Source organism: Drosophila nasuta, chromosome 3 (assembly GCF_023558535.2).
Source record: "Drosophila nasuta strain 15112-1781.00 chromosome 3, ASM2355853v1, whole genome shotgun sequence".
Lineage (NCBI taxonomy): Eukaryota > Metazoa > Arthropoda > Insecta > Diptera > Drosophilidae > Drosophila > Drosophila nasuta.
Window position 1 is genome coordinate 22,245,851 of NC_083457.1, and position 22,201 is coordinate 22,268,051.

The following is a 22,201-nucleotide window of genomic DNA, read 5'->3' on the forward strand; positions in this document are numbered from 1 at the left end:
GCCAGTGTTGCTTTTATTTTAATTTATTAGATAAGTAAAAGAAGTAATTTTATCTTTGATTAACATTTATTTGTATGTTATTTTTAATAAAAATTAATTTGTCTTTGTCAAATTATGATTAATTATGAATTAATAAATAATAATCGATATCAACTGTATTCTGTTATTTCTCTGTTAGAGAATTGAGCCGGTTGACAGCTGTTATTTTTAAAACGAGCTTTCGCTGCAGTTTTTCTTAAAACTGATCGAAAGTTGAATTTTTTGAATAGTTTTTTATTTAAATATTAGATTAGATATTAGCGGTGCCAATAAAAAAAATTGATTAAAATCGAGCCGACATTAATTAAAAAATTGCAAGTTCTCAATGTAAATAGCATTGCAGAGAAATGTTAATTTAACATCGCAGTCAGTTGAGACTTGAATGTTAATCGAACATTCGTGCTGGTAGCAGCGAACGAGAAAGACGCGTTTTTTGGGTGCGTTTGAAATTGTCTATATAAGCAGAGAGTGTGTGTGTTGGTGTTAAAAATTTCAGAAGTGCAGCTGGCGCATTTGCAACAAATAAAAAGCGCATAGTTTTTTCGACTACAATTTAATCCAATTGCAACCGCGCTGCAATCAAGTTGAGCCGCCAAAACCAAAAAGGAACAAAAAAATATCGAATGCATGTAAAATAATTTCATACGCCCAAAAAGCCAAAAGCCGCCGGGCAGCCGCAGCCGCAGTCGACGACGCCGCCACCGCTTGTTGAAACAAATGAGAATAAAATGTGTGCATTTAATGCGAATTGCGGCGAATTGGCAAAAATGCAGTGCTGACAAAGTGAAACGCGAGCATAAATATATGAAATATATATTAACAAAAATGCATATGAGAATTTAAAATACAAAATCGAAACGAAAACTGCGCTCTATACATCTGTGTGTGTGTGCGTGTGGTTTGTCTTTGCATGAGTGTGAGTGAGTCAGTGTATGCATGTGTATGTGTGCAGAACAAGGAACGATGGCCGCGAGACCAAAAATCAGCAGCAGCAGCCAAAGTTGCCGCATTTTGCTGACGTACCTGCTCCGCAATTAGAGTAACCATAACCGAAAATCAAGGCAAAAATATTGCGGCTTTAAAAAAAATAAAATATAAGAAAAAAATGCAAACTGGTTACTTTAATTGCCAAACACAGCTACGTAACGCTATTTTCCGCTGAACCAACAACGACGTCGACGTCGTTGCTCATCTACGATGTTTGGAATATATGAATGTCTGCTGCGGCTGCTGTTGCTGCGTGAGCGAGAGTGAGAGAGGGAGAGCAATGACGACGAGTGCACACAGCAGAGCACCGAGAGTTATTGAGAGAGCGAGAGGCTCTGGCTTAAGAAAAATTGTATGGCCATATTTGTTTCTTGTCGGTTCCCTTTTGAAACTGTGTTCTCGATGTTGCTGCTGCTGTCGTTCTTACCGTCTGCCTTTTGTTGCCGCATTTCTTAGATAAAATAACACGACAAAGCAGAAGCAGAAAAAAACGGCGAACGCGTCTTGGAGATAAATAAATGTGCCGCAAAAAATAAGAAAAAGAAAAAATATATCTTGACGTTTGAGATGAAATGCATGTGTGTGTGTTAGTGTGTATGTGTAGATTTGTTTGTTTACAATGCGTGTGAGAGAGCAGAAAGAAAAAGAAAAGAAATTTGAATGCCGACAAATCTAATGTGAATTTTGTTTTTGCCAAAAACCAACAGAATATCATAATAAAACCTGCAACTGCATAATAAAGAAAAGAAAAGAAAAACAAACCAAAACCTCAACGACACAGCACGAAAATATAAAAAAAAAAAACAGAAAATAAAAAGTTAAAAAAAAATTCAACGAAAAACGCAATAAAATGTCGGAAGAAGTCGATCGCAATGACCCCGAGTTGAAATATCTCTCGGTGGAGCGCAATCAATTCAATGATCCGGCCACACAGGCCGAATGGACACAGAAGCGTCTGGTTTGGGTTCCCCACGAGAATCAGGTAAGATAGTCCAAAACATGCAAAATGCATATTTATTAGCGAATATGATTGATTAAGGATACTTGGCAGCACTAACCACATCAATTGAGCGAGAACACTTTCCAACACTGGGCAGAGCACACATACCAACAGACATTCCTCTTATTATTTGCTCATTTGTTTACGTACTCGCATTCTGCCTGCCTTGTTGTTGTTTTTGGGCGCTGTCATGCTCCTTGCACTCTGGCCACACTCTTGGCTTTCACCCAGCGCAGCGGCTGCGCTGTCGCCAAACGACCTGAAAAACCTGTAGAGCGCCTAACTGACGTTGCGCAGGCGTTGGCTTGAGTTCTTATTCTTCTTGTTGTTCTTCTGTTGTTGTTGTTGCTATTTGTTGAACGCGAGTTTGACCAGTTTTATTGCTGCCCGCATTTTATATTGAAGTTTAGTTCATTCTTTGTTTTTACTAAATCCCAATTCATAAATCGATTTTTTGTTATTCTTTGAAATGTTTGAGATTATTATTATTTAGCTAATTAATTTGAATTATATGAATGAGGTGCATAGCCTAAAAACTTAGCTCAGAGAAGCTGGGTCAAGTGATTTGAGATATTCAAAAAAAAATTGGTGCCCATTGTTTTAAATCGTTTGCCCATGTTTGCCCAGGAAAAATTTTTTTTTGCCCACCCTTAGTTTTGAAATTATGAAAAATTTTTTCGAAAATTCAAAAATTTTTTTTTTCAAAATTTTTTTGCGGAAATCGCTTTAAAATCGTTTGCCCATGTTTGCCCATCTTTTAGTTTTTCGAAAAAATTTTTCGTTTTCAAAATTTTGAATTTTGAAAAATTTTGACATTTTTTCGGCATGAATGACTCAAACTCGATCGCCCACACCTCGAAATTATGAAAACTAAAGCCACAACGGTAGCCTCAAGTGTTTTCAAGTCTGCCCATATCTCAGAATTTCAAAATTTTGAAAATTTTGAAGGTTTTCAACTTTTTTGATTGCCCATACAAATTCATCGTTTGCCCAATTTTCAAAGTCTCAAATTTTTACCAAATTTCAAAATTTTTCAAATTTTTTTGACTTTTTCAGACTGCCCATTCGCTATTTTCGTTTGCCCACCCTTTAGAATTTCAAAATTTTGCTTTATTTAAAAATTTTCATACTTTTTGATTTCAGCCTATGGCCCATACAAATTCATCGTTTGCCCAATTTTCAAAGTCTCAAATTTTTGCCAAATTTCAAAATTTTTCAAATTTTTTTGACTTTTTCAGACTGCCCATTTGCTATTTTCGTTTGCCCACCCTTTAGAATTTCAAAATTTTGCCGAATTCCAAAATTTTCATACTTTTTGATTTTAGCCTATGGCCCATACAAATTCATCGTTTGCCCAATTTTCAAAGTCTCAAATTTTTGCCAAATTTCAAAATTTTTCAAATTTTTTACTTTTCAGACTGCCCATTCGCTATTTTCGTTTGCCCACCCTTTAGAATTTCAAAATTTTGGCGAATTCCAAAAATTTTCATACTTTTTTGATTTTAGCCTATGGCCCATACAAATTCATCGTTTACCAAATTTTCAAAGTCTCAAATTTTTGCCAAATTTCAAAATTTTTCAAATTTTTTTGACTTTTTCAGACTGCCCATTTGCTATTTTCGTTTGCCCACCCTTTAGAATTTCAAAATTTTGCTTTATTTAAAAAATTTTCATACTTTTTTGATTTTAGCCTATGGCCCATACAAATTCATCGTTTGCCCAATTTTCAAAGTCTCAAATTTTTGCCAAATTTCAAAATTTTTCAAATTTTTTTTACTTTTTCAGACTGCCCATTTGCTATTTTCGTTTGCCCACCCTTTAGAATTTCAAAATTTTGCTTTATTTAAAAAATTTTCATACTTTTTGATTTTAGCCTATGGCCCATACAAATTCATCGTTTGCCCAATTTTCAAAGTCTCAAATTTTGCTAAATTTCAAAATTTTTCAAATTTTTTTGACTTTTTCAGACTACCCATTCGCTATTTTCGTTTGCCCACCCTTTAGAATTTCAAAATTTTGCCGAATTCCAAAAATTTTCATACTTTTTTGATTTCAGCCTATGGCCCATACAAATTCATCGTTTACCAAATTTTCAAAGTCTCAAATTTTTGCCAAATTTCAAAATTTTTCAAGTTTTTTTGACTTTTTCAGACTGCCCATTTGCTATTTTCGTTTGCCCACCCTTTAGAATTTCAAAATTTTGCTTTATTTAAAAATTTTCATACTTTTTGATTTTAGCCTATGGCCCATACAAATTCATCGTTTGCCCAATTTTCAAAGTCTCAAATTTTTGCAAATTTCAAAATTTTTCAAATTTTTTTGACTTTTTCAGACTGCCCATTTGCTATTTTCGTTTGCCCACCCTTTAGAATTTCAAAATTTTGCTTTATTTAAAAATTTTCATACTTTTTGATTTTAGCCTATGGCCCATACAAATTCATCGTTTGCCCAATTTTCAAAGTCTCAAATTTTTGCTAAATTTCAAAATTTTTCAAATTTTTTGACTTTTTCAGACTGCCCATTTGCTATTTTCGTTTGCCCACCCTTTTAGAATTTCAAAATTTTGCTTTATTTAAAAAATTTTCATACTTTTTGATTTTAGCCTATGGCCCATACAAATTCATCGTTTGCCCAATTTTCAAAGTCTCAAATTTTTGCCAAATTTCAAAATTTTTCAAATTTTTTGACTTTTTCAGACTGCCCATTTGCTATTTTCGTTTGCCCACCCTTTAGAATTTCAAAATTTTGCTTTATTTAAAAAATTTTCATACTTTTTTGATTTTAGCCTATGGCCCATACAAATTCATCGTTTGCCCAATTTTCAAAGTCTCAAATTTTTGCCAAATTTCAAAATTTTTCAAATTTTTTGACTTTTTCAGACTACCCATTCGCTATTTTCGTTTGCCCACCCTTTAGAATTTCAAAATTTTGCCGAATTCCAAAATTTTCATACTTTTTTGATTTCAGCCTATGGCCCATACAAATTCATCGTTTACCAAATTTTCAAAGTCTCAAATTTTTGCCAAATTTCAAAATTTTTCAAGTTTTTTTGACTTTTTCAGACTGCCCATTTGCTATTTTCGTTTGCCCACCCTTTAGAATTTCAAAATTTTGCTTTATTTAAAAAATTTTCATACTTTTTTGATTTTAGCCTATGGCCCATACAAATTCATCGTTTACCAAATTTTCAAAGTCTCAAATTTTGCCAAATTTCAAAATTTTTCAAATTTTTTGACTTTTTCAGACTGCCCATTTGCTATTTTCGTTTGCCCACCCTTTTAGAATTTCAAAATTTTGCTTTATTTAAAAATTTTCATACTTTTTTGATTTTAGCCTATGGCCCATACAAATTCATCGTTTGCCCAATTTTCAAAGTCTCAAATTTTTGCTAAATTTCAAAATTTTTCAAATTTTTTGACTTTTTCAGACTGCCCATTTGCTATTTTCGTTTGCCCACCCTTTAGAATTTCAAAATTTTGCTTTATTTAAAAAATTTTCATACTTTTTTGATTTTAGCCTATGGCCCATACAAATTCATCGTTTGCCCAATTTTCAAAGTCTCAAATTTTTGCCAAATTTCAAAATTTTTCAAATTTTTTGACTTTTTCAGACTGCCCATTTGCTATTTTCGTTTGCCCACCCTTTAGAATTTCAAAATTTTGCTTTATTTAAAAATTTTCATACTTTTTTGATTTTAGCCTATGGCCCATACAAATTCATCGTTTGCCCAATTTTCAAAGTCTCAAATTTTTGCCAAATTTCAAAATTTTTCAAATTTTTTTGACTTTTTCAGACTACCCATTCGCTATTTTCGTTTGCCCACCCTTTAGAATTTCAAAATTTTGCCGAATTCCAAAAATTTTCATACTTTTTTGATTTCAGCCTATGGCCCATACAAATTCATCGTTTACCAAATTTTCAAAGTCTCAAATTTTTGCCAAATTTCAAAATTTTTCAAGTTTTTTGACTTTTTCAGACTGCCCATTTGCTATTTTCGTTTGCCCACCCTTTAGAATTTCAAAATTTTGCTTTATTTAAAAAATTTTCATACTTTTTTGATTTTAGCCTATGGCCCATACAAATTCATCGTTTGCCCAATTTTCAAAGTCTCAAATTTTTGCCAAATTTCAAAATTTTTCAAATTTTTTTGACTTTTTCAGACTGCCCATTTGCTATTTTCGTTTGCCCACCCTTTAGAATTTCAAAATTTTGCTTTATTTAAAAAATTTTCATACTTTTTTGATTTTAGCCTATGGCCCATACAAATTCATCGTTTACCAAATTTTCAAAGTCTCAAATTTTTGCCAAATTTCAAAATTTTTCAAATTTTTGACTTTTTCAGACTGCCCATTTGCTATTTTCGTTTGCCCACCCTTTTAGAATTTCAAAATTTTGCCGAATTCCAAAAATTTTCATACTTTTTTGATTTCAGCCTATGGCCCATACAAATTCATCGTTTACCAAATTTTCAAAGTCTCAAATTTTTGCCAAATTTCAAAATTTTTCAAATTTTTTTGACTTTTTCAGACTGCCCATTTGCTATTTTCGTTTGCCCACCCTTTTAGAATTTCAAAATTTTGCTTTATTTAAAAATTTTCATACTTTTTTGATTTTAGCCTATGGCCCATACAAATTCATCGTTTGCCCAATTTTCAAAGTCTCAAATTTTTGCCAAATTTCAAAATTTTTCAAATTTTTTTTTACTTTTTCAGACTGCCCATTCGCTATTTTCGTTTGCCCACCCTTTAGAATTTCAAAATTTTGGCGAATTCCAAAAATTTTCATACTTTTTTGATTTTAGCCTATGGCCCATACAAATTCATCGTTTACCAAATTTTCAAAGTCTCAAATTTTTGCCAAATTTCAAAATTTTTCAAATTTTTTTGACTTTTTCAGACTGCCCATTTGCTATTTTCGTTTGCCCACCCTTTTAGAATTTCAAAATTTTGCTTTATTTAAAAATTTTCATACTTTTTTGATTTTAGCCTATGGCCCATACAAATTCATCGTTTGCCCAATTTTCAAAGTCTCAAATTTTTGCCAAATTTCAAAATTTTTCAAATTTTTTTGACTTTTTCAGACTGCCCATTCGCTATTTTCGTTTGCCCACCCTTTTAGAATTTCAAAATTTTGCTTTATTTAAAAATTTTCATACTTTTTTGATTTTAGCCTATGGCCCATACAAATTCATCGTTTGCCCAATTTTCAAAGTCTCAAATTTTTGCTAAATTTCAAAATTTTTCAAATTTTTTTGACTTTTTCAGACTGCCCATTTGCTATTTTCGTTTGCCCACCCTTTAGAATTTCAAAATTTTGCTTTATTTAAAAAATTTTCATACTTTTTTGATTTTAGCCTATGGCCCATACAAATTCATCGTTTGCCCAATTTTCAAAGTCTCAAATTTTTGCCAAATTTCAAAATTTTTCAAATTTTTTTTACTTTTTCAGACTGCCCATTTGCTATTTTCGTTTGCCCACCCTTTAGAATTTCAAAATTTTGCTTTATTTAAAAATTTTCATACTTTTTTGATTTTAGCCTATGGCCCATACAAATTCATCGTTTGCCCAATTTTCAAAGTCTCAAATTTTTGCCAAATTTCAAAATTTTTCAAATTTTTTGACTTTTTCAGACTGCCCATTCGCTATTTTCGTTTGCCCACCCTTTTAGAATTTCAAAATTTTGCTTTATTTAAAAAATTTTCATACTTTTTTGATTTCAGCCTATGGCCCATACAAATTCATCGTTTGCCCAATTTTCAAAGTCTCAAATTTTTGCTAAATTTCAAAATTTTTCAAATTTTTTTTGACTTTTTCAGACTGCCCATTTGCTATTTTCGTTTGCCCACCCTTTAGAATTTCAAAATTTTGCCGAATTCCAAAAATTTTCATACTTTTTTGATTTCAGCCTATGGCCCATACAAATTCATCGTTTACCAAATTTTCAAAGTCTCAAATTTTTGCCAAATTTCAAAATTTTTCAAAATTTTTTTTACTTTTTTAGACTGCCCATTTGCTATTTTCGTTTGCCCACCCTTTAGAATTTCAAAATTTTGCTTTATTTAAAAAATTTTCATACTTTTTTGATTTTAGCCTATGGCCCATACAAATTCATCGTTTGCCCAATTTTCAAAGTCTCAAATTTTTGCCAAATTTCAAAATTTTTCAATTTTTTTTTACTTTTTCAGACTGCCCATTCGCTATTTTCGTTTGCCCACCCTTTTAGAATTTCAAAATTTTGCTTTATTTAAAAAATTTTCATACTTTTTGATTTCAGCCTATGGCCCATACAAATTCATCGTTTGCCCAATTTTCAAAGTCTCAAATTTTTGCCAAATTTCAAAATTTTTCAAATTTTTTTGACTTTTTCAGACTGCCCATTTGCTATTTTCGTTTGCCCACCCTTTAGAATTTCAAAATTTTGCCGAATTCCAAAAATTTTCATACTTTTTTGATTTCAGCCTATGGCCCATACAAATTCATCGTTTACCAAATTTTCAAAGTCTCAAATTTTTGCCAAATTTCAAAATTTTTCAAATTTTTTTGACTTTTTCAGACTGCCCATTTGCTATTTTCATTTGCCCACCCTTTAGAATTTCAAAATTTTGCTTTATTTAAAAAATTTTCATACTTTTTTGATTTTAGCCTATGGCCCATACAAATTCATCGTTTGCCCAATTTTCAAAGTCTCAAATTTTTGCCAAATTTCAAAATTTTTCAAATTTTTTTGACTTTTTCAGACTGCCCAATCACTATTTTCGATTGCCCACCCTTTAGTTTTTAAAATTTATGCATAATTCCAAAAATGTTCATACTTTTTCCGTTTGCCCATTTTGTATGTCATTTATTTTATGACTATTAGTATAATTTTTCTTGAAATTCCATAAACTACTAAAGCCGTCAAGCCTATAACGGGTTATATAAATATTTTCTGTCATTAAAAGGTCATAAAACAGGTGTGTCCTTTTTTTATTCTTAAAAGTCTTGGGTTTTTCTCATTCACTACCTTTTGGTGGAATTCATTCAAAAGGGGTGACGCAATATCACGATACATGTAGTAGGTATTGCTAAATTGTCCAAAAATAGTGGATTTTCCCTTACAAGATTTTCCCAAGAGAGTCAAAAATTCATAAAACAGGTAGATGTCATAAAAATGGGATTTACATTTTTTGCCACTCCTAAATACCTTGGGTATTCTGCATATTGGTCAATAAAGTTATTACCAAGGGTCATTGCGGTTTTTTGGCCCACGCCTACTTTACCTGCAGGTACATCCGCATATAATAAAACCATAAAAAATGTATGCACTTGTTGCTTAACAGAGGTATCATTTTATCTCATTGACAATCCTTTCGTTAGTTCGATTTGTGCGTTACGTGTGATCGGTTGTCTCGTCAGCAGAAATAATAATATTAAAAGTGTTAATCCGTAATTTTCATTACGAATATAATTAAAAAACCTTGTGTGTTGTGAAAAGTGTTAATCCGTAATTTTCATTACGAATATAATTTAAAATCCTTGAGTGTTGTGAATTAATTTTATAAAAGATATCAAGATATCTCTTAATTCTCTGAGTTAAAAGTGTTGTGTTAAGTGATATTTTTAATCCAGCTGGTAAGATTTAAATTATTCATTTTAATTATCAATTCAATGCTAATCGCGGTTCTTAACGTATACGTGTCATAGAAAAATACTGAAAAGATGCCAACTATTCCTCAACTTAATACCTCAGAAGTGGTGGATGCCCTCTGCTTCTTCAATATTTTTGTTAATGAGGCCGGTAGTCTCAAGCCTAGGAGTGACAAAGTGTGGAAAGAAGTTAGTCAACGTTTGGGCGGCATAATAAGTCCAGCCACTTTAAATTTCAACGTCAGGGTAAATCGAAACAACATTTTGACTGCCGTAAAGGAACGATGTGGTATTGTGGATATCCCGGCCAATTTTACAATGAATTCTACGATTCTCGAAGAGGATTCGGAGTACAATATTGTGGAATCTAAGAAAAATGGACCTTTGCCAATTTTGTATTTTTCCTTGGAATTGACGATGACGTGTGGGGGTCAATTGCTCCCAGTAAAGAGAAGAGTGAATCGAAAAAAGGCTTGCGATCTGCAAATTATTTACAAGAAAACTGGACTGATGTCATAGCAAGATCGTTATACCAAAAGGTTCCCCTTCCGTGTGCCTTTAATTTCAAAAAGGCAAAAATATCAAGCAAGGAAGAAAGTATCTGGCTGCGCATTGAGGGATACTGCAATGAGTGCCATTCGATTTTAAAAGGACATTGTCTCGTGGAACCTGAGCCCCATTGTGGCATTGGAATATCTGTTACCGTTCCAGATACTCGTGGCATACCACATCACCAAAAACGGCGATGCACTGGATCTAGACGAATCGAAATTGGCAACGAGTTGATGTATAAAAAAGCTGCATTATGGAGAAAGGAAGCCACAAAGGATATGAAGGAAAACGACCCGGAGCCTAGTTACATTCCAAAGTTGCCGACCTTGAGAAAGCTACGTGAAGAGGCAATGAACAGAGATCTTGGAATAAGTACTGACCACGACCCAATTTCATCCTTGTACCTTAAAAAGTATGATGGTGAATTGGCGGGATATATCTTGGATATTGGATTGGATGAATTTTACTGCATTTACTGTACGGGCGCTCAAATGAAGATCTATCTTTCCCGAGTTAAGAAGATCAGGAAAATTTCAGTGGACGCAACTGGATCTGTTGTCTTGCCAATCGTGAAACCGAATGGAGAAACAAGCTACGTATTTTTATACCAGATTGTGATGAAAGGTGATGATGGCATTCTTCCTATATTTCAGATGATTTCGGCGAAACATGATACGGCCAGCATTCAGTTCTGGCTCAGCCGATTTATAACAAAATCTGGATATTTTCCCCTGGAGATTGCTTGTGATTTTTCGCTAGCGCTGCTAAATGCCATAAGCTTGAGCTTTAATGAATGCCGCCTCAACACATACCTTTCGATGTGCTTTAAATCCATAACGTCGAAGGATTCTGTACTGCCACGATGCTTCATTCGTCTTGACATCGCTCACCTTATAAAAATGATGTGTCGGAAAAATGTTTTTAAAGGGAAACTAGCCAGCGTGAAGGATTTTTATATTAGATGCATTGGAGTTGCTACGACATGCGAAACTAAGGAAAGTTTCGCACAGATGCTTAAATCTATGATGATTGTCGCAATGAGCGAATCGTCGGGACAAATGGAAACTGGAGAATATTTGATAAGTCAGAAAGAGGAGAATTATTTGCTGAAAAAAATTGCAACGTTTACTGCCCCAGATTGTGAGGATCCTGTTGAAAGTCCTGAATGCCAGGAAAAAGAATCGGACGAAATCGAGGAAGACATACAGGATTTCATAAACGGAATTAGAAGATCTGCAGAAAACGAAGCTGAACTATGCAAATCAACGAACTATAGACCAAACCCTTATTTTCTTCCAGAATTTATAGATCCAGTTTTGAAGTTGGCGCGATATTTCATTTTGTGGACAAATGTACTAAAAAAACCATTCGGCTCGGCTTACGATGTTGGATCTTCGGCATTAGTGGAAGCCTATTTCAAAGACCTTAAAAAATCGGACATGAGTAAGTTTAATCGACCAGTACGAGCGGATAAATTTGTGGTGCAGCATATTCGATGCATCGAAGCGGTCTGCAAGCTGGAGCATGCAGCGATTAAACGAAAAACCAATAAAGTTCCTGGTTTTCTCCAAGACGGAAATCTGAAGCGAGGAGAAAAAACAATTGTGGAACAGCAATCAGAAAATAGAGTAGAACATCTTATGGAAGAAGAAAACTGGAAAGTAAAAAACAAAATCGTTCAAGATTATCAATTGGATTTCGATGATAATTATGATGATGATGAGAAAATCCACCTGGCTGATCCACCACTGACATATCAGGACCACAAGACCGCTTGCATAGAAGTGCCGGATGATGAAAAACTTACCACAAAGGATGTAGACGTCTCAGGTTTAAAGAAAAAGGCTAGAGGAAAATATTTAAAAAAATGTCCGAACATTCAGATGATTCACAATCGACCCCACAGAAGGAAGAAGGATGAAATATTGCAAAATGGCGGCGTCGTGGGACCATTGTTGATTGGTAAGCAATTAATCCAATTTAAGAACACGTGTCCTTTTGATTCATTTGCAGAAATTTTAAGCACGGCATACATCGACAACATGTATTACAAGGAGCATTTGGACCAGTACTACGCAGACAACTTAACAGTGTCGCTCATAAAAAAATATGCAGTCGAAGGAGTTTCTAAGAATCTTTACAATGAAAGAGGACTCATATTAATCAGCTTGTTTGAAGAGGAAGACTGCATTGTTCGTTGCCATGCCAATATTGGAACGTTTATTGGAAAAATAATGAGCGGAATTCCGAGCTATGACAGACGAGGGAACCACAACCATTGCGCACAGAGAATATCTTCGCGGGAACGCATAGAACTGCTAAATGGAACAAAAGTCATCAATCTCGGAGTTTACGACGCATTGGTAAGTTCAATAAATGATTTTTTTGAAATCAAAAATTTTCTTTGTAGGCATTGCAATACACAAGGACAAATGGAAACATCTCCAGGACCCCATATAATTATCGATACGGAATTTGTGTTGGATACCCAATTTCATACAAAATTCCCTTCAGGCCTGTTGGGGACGGCAACATTGCAACAGTTGCCGACCGAAATTATGATTGGGAGCACAAAATACATTTTGAGCGGCGCAATAGAATACGTGGCATCGGTGTCTTCAACTGGAATCGGTCATTATATTGGCTACTGCCGTAGGATTACAGGTTGCTGGGAAATTCACAACGATTTATGTAAGCAATGGCATAAATTTTCGGCTTTGCATACAAAAATGAAAATCCATATTGTGATATATACACGGACTGCATAGATATAATTTGTAATTCTGTACTCTATCTTATGAATAAATTTTTTAATATTTTTAATCTACCTGTTTTATGATTTTATGGCCTCGTTAAGCATTTTAACATAATTTAAGGGAAAATCTAAAATTTTTAAGAAAATTAGAAATACCTTTTACCTGTATCCTGATATTAAGGTACACATTTTAGAAACACCCTTTTGAATGAATTCCACGAAAAGGTAGTGAATGAGAAAAACCCAAAACTTTTAAGAATAAAAAAAGGACACACCTGTTTTATGACCTTTTAATGACAGAAAATATTTATATAACCTGTTATGGGCTTGAAGGCTTTACTAGTTTTTGGAATTTCAAGAAAAATTATACAAATAGTCATAAAATAAATTACATACAAAATGGGCAAACGGAAAAAGTATGAACATTTTTGGAATTATGCAAAATTTTGAAATTCTAAAGGGTGGGCAAACGAAAATAGCAAATGGGCAGTCTGAAAAAGTAAAAAAAATTTGAAAAATTTTGAAATTTGGCAAAAATTTGAGACTTTGAAAATTGGGCAAACGATGAATTTGTATGGGCCATAGGCTAAAATCAAAAAAGTATGAAAATTTTTTAAATAAAGCAAAATTTTGAAATTCTAAAGGGTGGGCAAACGAAAATAGCGAATGGGCAGTCTGAAAAAGTAAAAAAAATTTGAAAAGTTTTGAAATTTGGCAAAAATTTGAGACTTTGAAAATTGGGCAAACGATGAATTTGTATGGGCCATAGGCTAAAATCAAAAAGTATGAAAATTTTTAAATAAAGCAAAATTTTGAAATTCTAAAGGGTGGGCAAACGAAAATAGCAAATGGGCAGTCTGAAAAGTCAAAAAATTTGAAAAATTTTGAAATTTGGCAAAAATTTGAGACTTTGAAAATTTGGTAAACGATGAATTTGTATGGGCCATAGGCTAAAATCAAAAAAGTATGAAAATTTTTGGAATTCGCCAAAATTTTGAAATTCTAAAGGGTGGGCAAACGAAAATAGCGAATGGGCAGTCTGAAAAAGTAAAAAAATTTGAAAAATTTTGAAATTTGGCAAAAATTTGAGACTTTGAAAATTGGGCAAACGATGAATTTGTATGGGCCATAGGCTAAAATCAAAAAGTATGAAAATTTTTTAAATAAAGCAAAATTTTGAAATTCTAAAGGGTGGGCAAACGAAAATAGCAAATGGGCAGTCTGAAAAAGTCAAAAAAATTTGAAAAATTTTGAAATTTGGCAAAAATTTGAGACTTTGAAAATTGGGCAAACGATGAATTTGTATGGGCCATAGGCTAAAATCAAAAAGTATGAAAATTTTTTAAATAAAGCAAAATTTTGAAATTCTAAAGGGTGGGCAAACGAAAATAGCAAATGGGCAGTCTGAAAAAGTCAAAAAAAATTTGAAAAATTTTGAAATTTGGCAAAAATTTGAGACTTTGAAAATTTGGTAAACGATGAATTTGTACGGGCCATAGGCTGAAATCAAAAAGTATGAAAATTTTGGAATTCGGCAAAATTTTGAAATTCTAAAGGGTGGGCAAACGAAAATAGCAAATGGGCAGTCTGAAAAGTCAAAAATTTGAAAAATTTTGAAATTTGGCAAAAATTTGAGACTTTGAAAATTGGGCAAACGATGAATTTGTATGGGCCATAGGCTGAAATCAAAAAGTATGAAAATTTTTAAATAAAGCAAAATTTTGAAATTCTAAAAGGGTGGGCAAACGAAAATAGCGAATGGGCAGTCTGAAAAAGTCAAAAAATTTGAAAAATTTTGAAATTTGGCAAAAATTTGAGACTTTGAAAATTGGGCAAACGATGAATTTGTATGGGCCATAGGCTAAAATCAAAAAGTATGAAAATTTTGGAATTCGGCAAAATTTTGAAATTCTAAAGGGTGGGCAAACGAAAATAGCAAATGGGCAGTCTGAAAAAGTCAAAAAATTTGAAAAATTTTGAAATTTGGCAAAAATTTGAGACTTTGAAAATTGGGCAAACGATGAATTTGTATGGGCCATAGGCTAAAATCAAAAAGTATGAAAATTTTTAAATAAAGCAAAATTTTGAAATTCTAAAGGGTGGGCAAACGAAAATAGCAAATGGGCAGTCTGAAAAAGTAAAAAAAATTTGAAAAATTTTGAAATTTGGCAAAAATTTGAGACTTTGAAAATTGGGCAAACGATGAATTTGTATGGGCCATAGGCTAAAATCAAAAAAGTATGAAAATTTTTAAATAAAGCAAAATTTTGAAATTCTAAAGGGTGGGCAAACGAAAATAGCAAATGGGCAGTCTGAAAAACTCAAAAAATTTGAAAAATTTTGAAATTTGGCAAAAATTTGAGACTTTGAAAATTGGGCAAACGATGAATTTGTATGGGCCATAGGCTAAAATCAAAAAGTATGAAAATTTTTAAATAAAGCAAAATTTTGAAATTCTAAAGGGTGGGCAAACGAAAATAGCAAATGGGCAGTCTGAAAAGTAAAAAAATTTGAAAAATTTTGAAATTTGGCAAAAATTTGAGACTTTGAAAATTGGGCAAACGATGAATTTGTATGGGCCATAGGCTAAAATCAAAAAAGTATGAAAATTTTTCAAATAAAGCAAAATTTTGAAATTCTAAAGGGTGGGCAAACGAAAATAGCAAATGGGCAGTCTGAAAAGTCAAAAAAATTTGAAAAATTTTGAAATTTGGCAAAAATTTGAGACTTTGAAAATTTGGTAAACGATGAATTTGTATGGGCCATAGGCTGAAATCAAAAAGTATGAAAATTTTGGAATTCGGCAAAATTTTGAAATTCTAAAGGGTGGGCAAACGAAAATAGCAAATGGGCAGTCTGAAAATGTCAAAAATTTGAAAAATTTTGAAATTTGGCAAAAATTTGAGACTTTGAAAATTGGGCAAACGATGAATTTGTATGGGCCATAGGCTGAAATCAAAAAGTATGAAAATTTTTAAATAAAGCAAAATTTTGAAATTCTAAAGGGTGGGCAAACGAAAATAGCGAATGGGCAGTCTGAAAAAGTCAAAAAATTTGAAAAATTTTGAAATTTGGCAAAAATTTGAGACTTTGAAAATTGGGCAAACGATGAATTTGTATGGGCCATAGGCTAAAATCAAAAAAGTATGAAAATTTTTTAAATAAAGCAAAATTTTGAAATTCTAAAGGGTGGGCAAACGAAAATAGCAAATGGGCAGTCTGAAAAGTAAAAAAATTTGAAAAATTTTGAAATTTGGCAAAAATTTGAGACTTTGAAAATTGGGCAAACGATGAATTTGTATGGGCCATAGGCTAAAATCAAAAAGTATGAAAATTTTTTAAATAAAGCAAAATTTTGAAATTCTAAAGGGTGGGCAAACGAAAATAGCAAATGGGCAGTCTGAAAAAGTAAAAAAATTTGAAAAATTTTGAAATTTGGCAAAAATTTGAGACTTTGAAAATTGGGCAAACGATGAATTTGTATGGGCCATAGGCTAAAATCAAAAAAGTATGAAAATTTTTCAAATAAAGCAAAATTTTGAAATTCTAAAGGGTGGGCAAACGAAAATAGCAAATGGGCAGTCTGAAAAGTCAAAAAATTTGAAAAATTTTGAAATTTGGCAAAAATTTGAGACTTTGAAAATTTGGTAAACGATGAATTTGTATGGGCCATAGGCTGAAATCAAAATAGTATGAAAATTTTTGGAATTCGGCAAAATTTTGAAATTCTAAAGGGTGGGCAAACGAAAATAGCAAATGGGCAGTCTGAAAATGTCAAAAAAATTTGAAAAATTTTGAAATTTGGCAAAAATTTGAGACTTTGAAAATTGGGCAAACGATGAATTTGTATGGGCCATAGGCTGAAATCAAAAAAGTATGAAAATTTTTTAAATAAAGCAAAATTTTGAAATTCTAAAGGGTGGGCAAACGAAAATAGCGAATGGGCAGTCTGAAAAGTCAAAAAATTTGAAAAATTTTTGAAATTTGGCAAAATTTGAGACTTTGAAAATTGGGCAAACGATGAATTTGTATGGGCCATAGGCTAAAATCAAAAAAGTATGAAAATTTTTTAAATAAAGCAAAATTTTGAAATTCTAAAGGGTGGGCAAACGAAAATAGCAAATGGGCAGTCTGAAAAAGTAAAAAAAATTTGAAAAATTTTGAAATTTGGCAAAAATTTGAGACTTTGAAAATTGGGCAAACGATGAATTTGTATGGGCAATCAAAAAAGTTGAAAACCTTCAAAATTTTCAAAATTTTGAAATTCTGAGATATGGGCAGACTTGAAAACACTTGAGGCTACCGTTGTGGCTTTAGTTTTCATAATTTCGAGGTGTGGGCGATCGAGTTTGAGTCATTCATGCCGAAAAAATGTCAAAATTTTTCAAAATTCAAAATTTTGAAAACGAAAAATTTTTTCGAAAAACTAAAAGATGGGCAAACATGGGCAAACGATTTTAAAGCGATTTCCGCAAAAAAATTTTGAAAAAAAAATTTTTTGAATTTTCGAAAAAAAAAAATTTTTCATAATTTCGAAACTAAGGGTGGGCAAAAAAAAATTTTTCCTGGGCAAACATGGGCAAACGATTTAAAACAATGGGCACCAATTTTTTTTTGAATATCTCAAATCACTGGACCCAGCTTCTCTGAGCTTAAAAACTTGATTATCTCTGAAATTTTTAATTTTTTTTTGTATTCCGAATTGTTAATAGTATTATTTTAATTAGCTTAACAAAAAAATATTTAACATGAAATTATTATGCATTATTGTTAGTAATGTAACACTAAATTATAGTAAATTGTTTAACGAAAGAATTAAGGAAAGCAAACGGTTCGTAAATAAAAACGTTAAAGTTATTTGCACTGCAGTTGTTAGCGCTTTTAAAACTCTTTGCTTGCCTCCATAAATTCCTATTTCTATTTTACAATTATTAGGGTATTTACAAGTCGTAATAATTCTAGGTGAAAAGCAAAAAAAAAAAAAAAAAATGTTAAGCCGATTATGGTAGAAACGTAGTTCGTGGAAAGGGGACGAAAAATATGAACTGGAACTAGTTGTGGAACTATTCGATGAGCAATCAATTTGCCTGACTTCACTCACTCCGTCTTGCTCACACTCACAGCTTTACGTGCAGTTATCACCTTGTTGAGCTGCGCACTCATCGCATGAATCATGCAGCGAGGCAACTTCTTTGAATTTCTCGCGCGATAAAATTAAATAAACATCCGTCGAGGAAAACACACGTCTCTCATTGTTGTTGTTGTTGGTTGTGTTTGGTTTGGCCACAACAAAAATTTGAATCACAACAGGGGCAGGTTATACACTCATGCAAAAAGGCTGCAGCAACTCAGAGAAAGATTCATTCATTCATTTCTCACACATTTTTGAAACTTATGCAGATATTAAAACGACCTCGTTTTGCGAAGTTGTTTCGCTTAACAGTTAACAGTTAGCAATTTCCAATTTGCATGCACGCTGACTCATCCACAAAGAGCGGGAGTGAGCGAGCGAGATAGGGAGAGCAAGGGATAGAGGGAGAGCGCAATAGCTGCGTGATAGCAGCAAACGACGACGACGACAAAAAAAAAAAAAAACAAGTTTAATCTGCATTAAATACAATACACTAGACATATTTCTGTTTGTATGTGTTAGTGTGTGTTTGTAGCGATAACGATAACGATGACAAACGTAAGGCAACGGTTTTAGCATTTTGTTGTCGCCCTTTGAATTGTTATGCAAAATGTTTTTGTTAGCGATATAACTCAGTTAATGTCGTACATTCTGATTCCAGATGTCATTCAACCTGTAGCACTCAAAAAATTAAAAAATTAGCTCCCTGAATTTTCTAGGCATCTTTTTGGTAAATGAAAAGCTAAAAAATACCCTGTGAATGCAGAAATTTAGCATAGAAGCCCTTGAGAAGTACTTTTACATTCCAGAAAATTTCTCACACACTAATTGTGAGATAAGAACAACTTTATTTGTAGGCCCGTTTGGCTTTTGACCATGTCTCTGGCAATAATAAGAATAACAGAAACAACAACTTGTCGCATTTTTCAGTAACTACGCGTTTACTTACACATAAAAAAAGCCATTTGCTTAGCCCAAAAGGAATTTTAAGCGCACACAGATAAAGTCACAAATAAAAGATACAAAAACAAAACAGAAATAAAATGAATTGAAGAGAGATAGAGGGGGAGAGAAAGGGAAAAAGAGTAAAAAAACGGCACGACTCGCGGCTGACGATTGTCATGAGTTGTCAAGCAGGCAGACAGACAGAACGACAGACGGACAGACAGACGGACGGACAGATAATGTAAAGAAATTTGCATATGGCACAAACTGTTGCGCCGCTGGAATGTCCAAGACACACACACATACACATATACATTCGCAGCTGCAGAGCGGCTACAATTACAGTCATTTCTTGGCAAAATGGAAAAAGGGTATTGGGAATTGTGTCAACACATTTTGTGCACTCGTTTTGCCAACAACAAGCGAACAAACAGTCCAACAACTGTTCAAACTTTGCGCAATGTAAAAACAGCAAAAAACAGCAACAACCAAAATATGTATCTTAAAAATATACCACACTCATTCAAGCATACATGTGTGTGTGTGTGTGTGCGTGTGTGTTTGTGTTTGTGTGTGTATCTATGTAAATAAGTGAACAATGGGTGTCATTGTGCGTGTGCACGAGTTGAAGTTGAAGTTGATATACGACTGGGCTCAGCTAATGTTTCACTTGACAGCTACGCACAGGCAGCGAAAGTATCTGATGGATACGAATTGATTGAATCATCTGTGCGTAAATTAATAAGATAATATTGAGATTAAGCGGCATGACTATTGATAGCTATGCAGGTATTTGTTTGAACAGATCGGTTGAAAACAGATGAATCATATGGGTTGAAATATTTCGAAATTTATTTACTAAGGTGATACATAGAAATATCGAATCTGAAATGAACGATTATGATTAATTTGGACTCTTGTAACTTAAAGTTGCAATACTGTAATTTACTTTGATTTTATAGCTTATGAAAAGTGCAATATTTAAGTATAGTTTGCCATTTTATAAACTTGTAAAAAATATTGATTATTGAAAGTACTATAAACTTAAAAGGTTTTTAACTTTATTTTGTATTACTTTAAGTTAAAATATTTAAATTGAAATTTTCCGATTAGATGACTTAGAAAATTTTACTATTTTAGTATTTTATAAGCTATAAAAAATACTGATTATTGAAAGTATGTTAAAATTAAAAGGTTTTTAACTTTACTTTGAATACTTAAATTGAAAATTTTACTTCGATTTGATACCTTAGAAAAACTTTATTGTTATGATATGCTTTATTATTATCTTTTATAAAATATTAAATCTAATAAAAACAACATCGATTATTAGGAGTATTATTAACTAATGAGGTCTTTATATGTATATCTTTTAAGTTAATATTTTAATTGATATTTTTTGTTTAGTTCGCTTTTATAGCCACGACTTACTTGTTCAAAAAAGTTAAGTGTTTTTGTTATATGTGCAAAATGTAATTTACTTAAAGACATAATAAAGTCATGTATACTTTAATTTACGACTTACTCAGCTACTGCTAAGGCAATCCAGTTAATTTTTGATAGAAATAAAAGTATTTTATATATTTGGATTTCTGTGGTTGAATAGTATAATTAAAAATCTCGTGAAATCTCTCAAATTTAAGCTATTCAAAATTCCCAAGGAGCTGTTTTTTTCTCTTGGCTCAGTCTTCAAAGTTCAGGGCAAGAAAGTTCGTTAAGCATATATGTATGTATGCAAGCTATACCAACAACACCCACACACTCTCAAATTGGTGCTGATAAGTATTTGGGAGCACGTCTCTTACACATTTAACGAGCCAGCGACCACAAAGAACCTCTAGCTTGAACCTTACAGGTTCTTCTCTCTGTCGCTCTCTCTCTCTCCCGCCCTCTGTCTCCCTCGCTGATACAAATGTGTCTCTTCTTTACCGCTAATGACAAACGTAGCCATAGTCGAGAGTCCGAAGCTTTTTCGGATTCGTCTCTCGTCCGGTTTACGGTCAACGAACCTGCTTCATTCACTCTCTCACAATCTTCCTTTACTCTCTTTCGCTCTCTCACTTGCGTGTATATCGATATATGTTATGTGTATGCATATGCGTTGATCGATTAAAAGAAATGTGGTGGCAAAGAAAGGGGCAACATAAAATACGGGAAAAAAGGCGACTAACAAATTATTATGGCTGGTCAGCAGCAACAGTGTGAGCTGTGAGCTTTGTTTTCAGAGAACCCAAGAAGAGATCTTTGTAACCGTTCACTCAGCCGCAACCACAAAGCGAGTGAAAGAAAGATGGAGAGCGAGGGGAATCATGATAGGAATGCTGTTGTTGCCGCCTGAGAATAAACCTTTTATTTATTTATACCTCTATATGTATTTATGAAGTAAACAAAAGAACAATCCAGAGGTTGCCCCCTCCGAAAATTGGGTATTACCTGGTTAATATCCACGCAGATCTGGCTAAAATAACTTATTTATTCATGCGCGTTGAGTTTTTATTTAATTTTTGTGTAAACATCAGCTCAAGTTCAAGGTTTTCATATTTTTATGGGTTGCACTTCTTAAACTGGCAATTCTCCCAGATATTGTTGGGAATTTCTTTTCCAAAGTTATTGTCGATAACTTTGGCATTGCTTTTTTTTTAATTTTTATTGTTCTTGCTTGGTTTTGCTTCGTTGATTGCTTGGAATGTGTCGTGTATGTAGATAACATCTATAAACTTTTGCTCAAGCTATAAAGTAGAGTGCGACGAAGAGAGTAAAGTGAAGAAGCAGAGGTGAAGGAGTGTATTGAATAGCGGGCGGGGAATACAGCTGATTGATGATCTCATTGGTGTCGAGTGAGCAGCAGGCAAAGCAGCAACAATCTCTTCTTTTTGTTTTCTAACATATCTTTTAACAATTAGAGAAATGAATGAATACGTATAGAGAAAAAAAATTGTTTTTAAATTGAATAATAAAAGACATATTTACAATAGTTTTTAATGAACTTAAAAGTTGAATATGATTTTGAAAAATTATATACCATATTATAACATATTGAGAAACTTTTTAAACATTATATTTAAAGATATAAGAAATCGAAATGACTGAAACTTTTCAAAAATGTTATACGATCATGTTTATAAAACTTTCAAATAAATTATAAACATCGATTATAAGTAATAGC

General features: G+C 32.7%; 1 protein-coding gene across 3 annotated transcripts in view; it reads left to right on the plus strand.

Annotated features, from left to right (window-relative positions):
- Positions 1-400: 400 nt before the first annotated feature.
- Positions 401-22,201, plus strand: part of LOC132792057 (myosin heavy chain, non-muscle) — a 46,331-nt gene continuing 24,530 nt past the window's right edge. For 2 of the 3 annotated variants that reach the window (XM_060801276.1, XM_060801277.1), the window contains exons 1-2: positions 402-476; positions 1,734-2,008. In XM_060801276.1, the coding sequence (XP_060657259.1) occupies positions 1,877-2,008 (132 nt within the window). In that variant the 5' untranslated portion in view covers positions 402-476; positions 1,734-1,876. Of the gene's footprint in view, positions 477-1,733; positions 2,009-22,201 lie in introns of all 3 variants that reach the window. The other variant, XM_060801278.1, reaches the window with a different exon arrangement.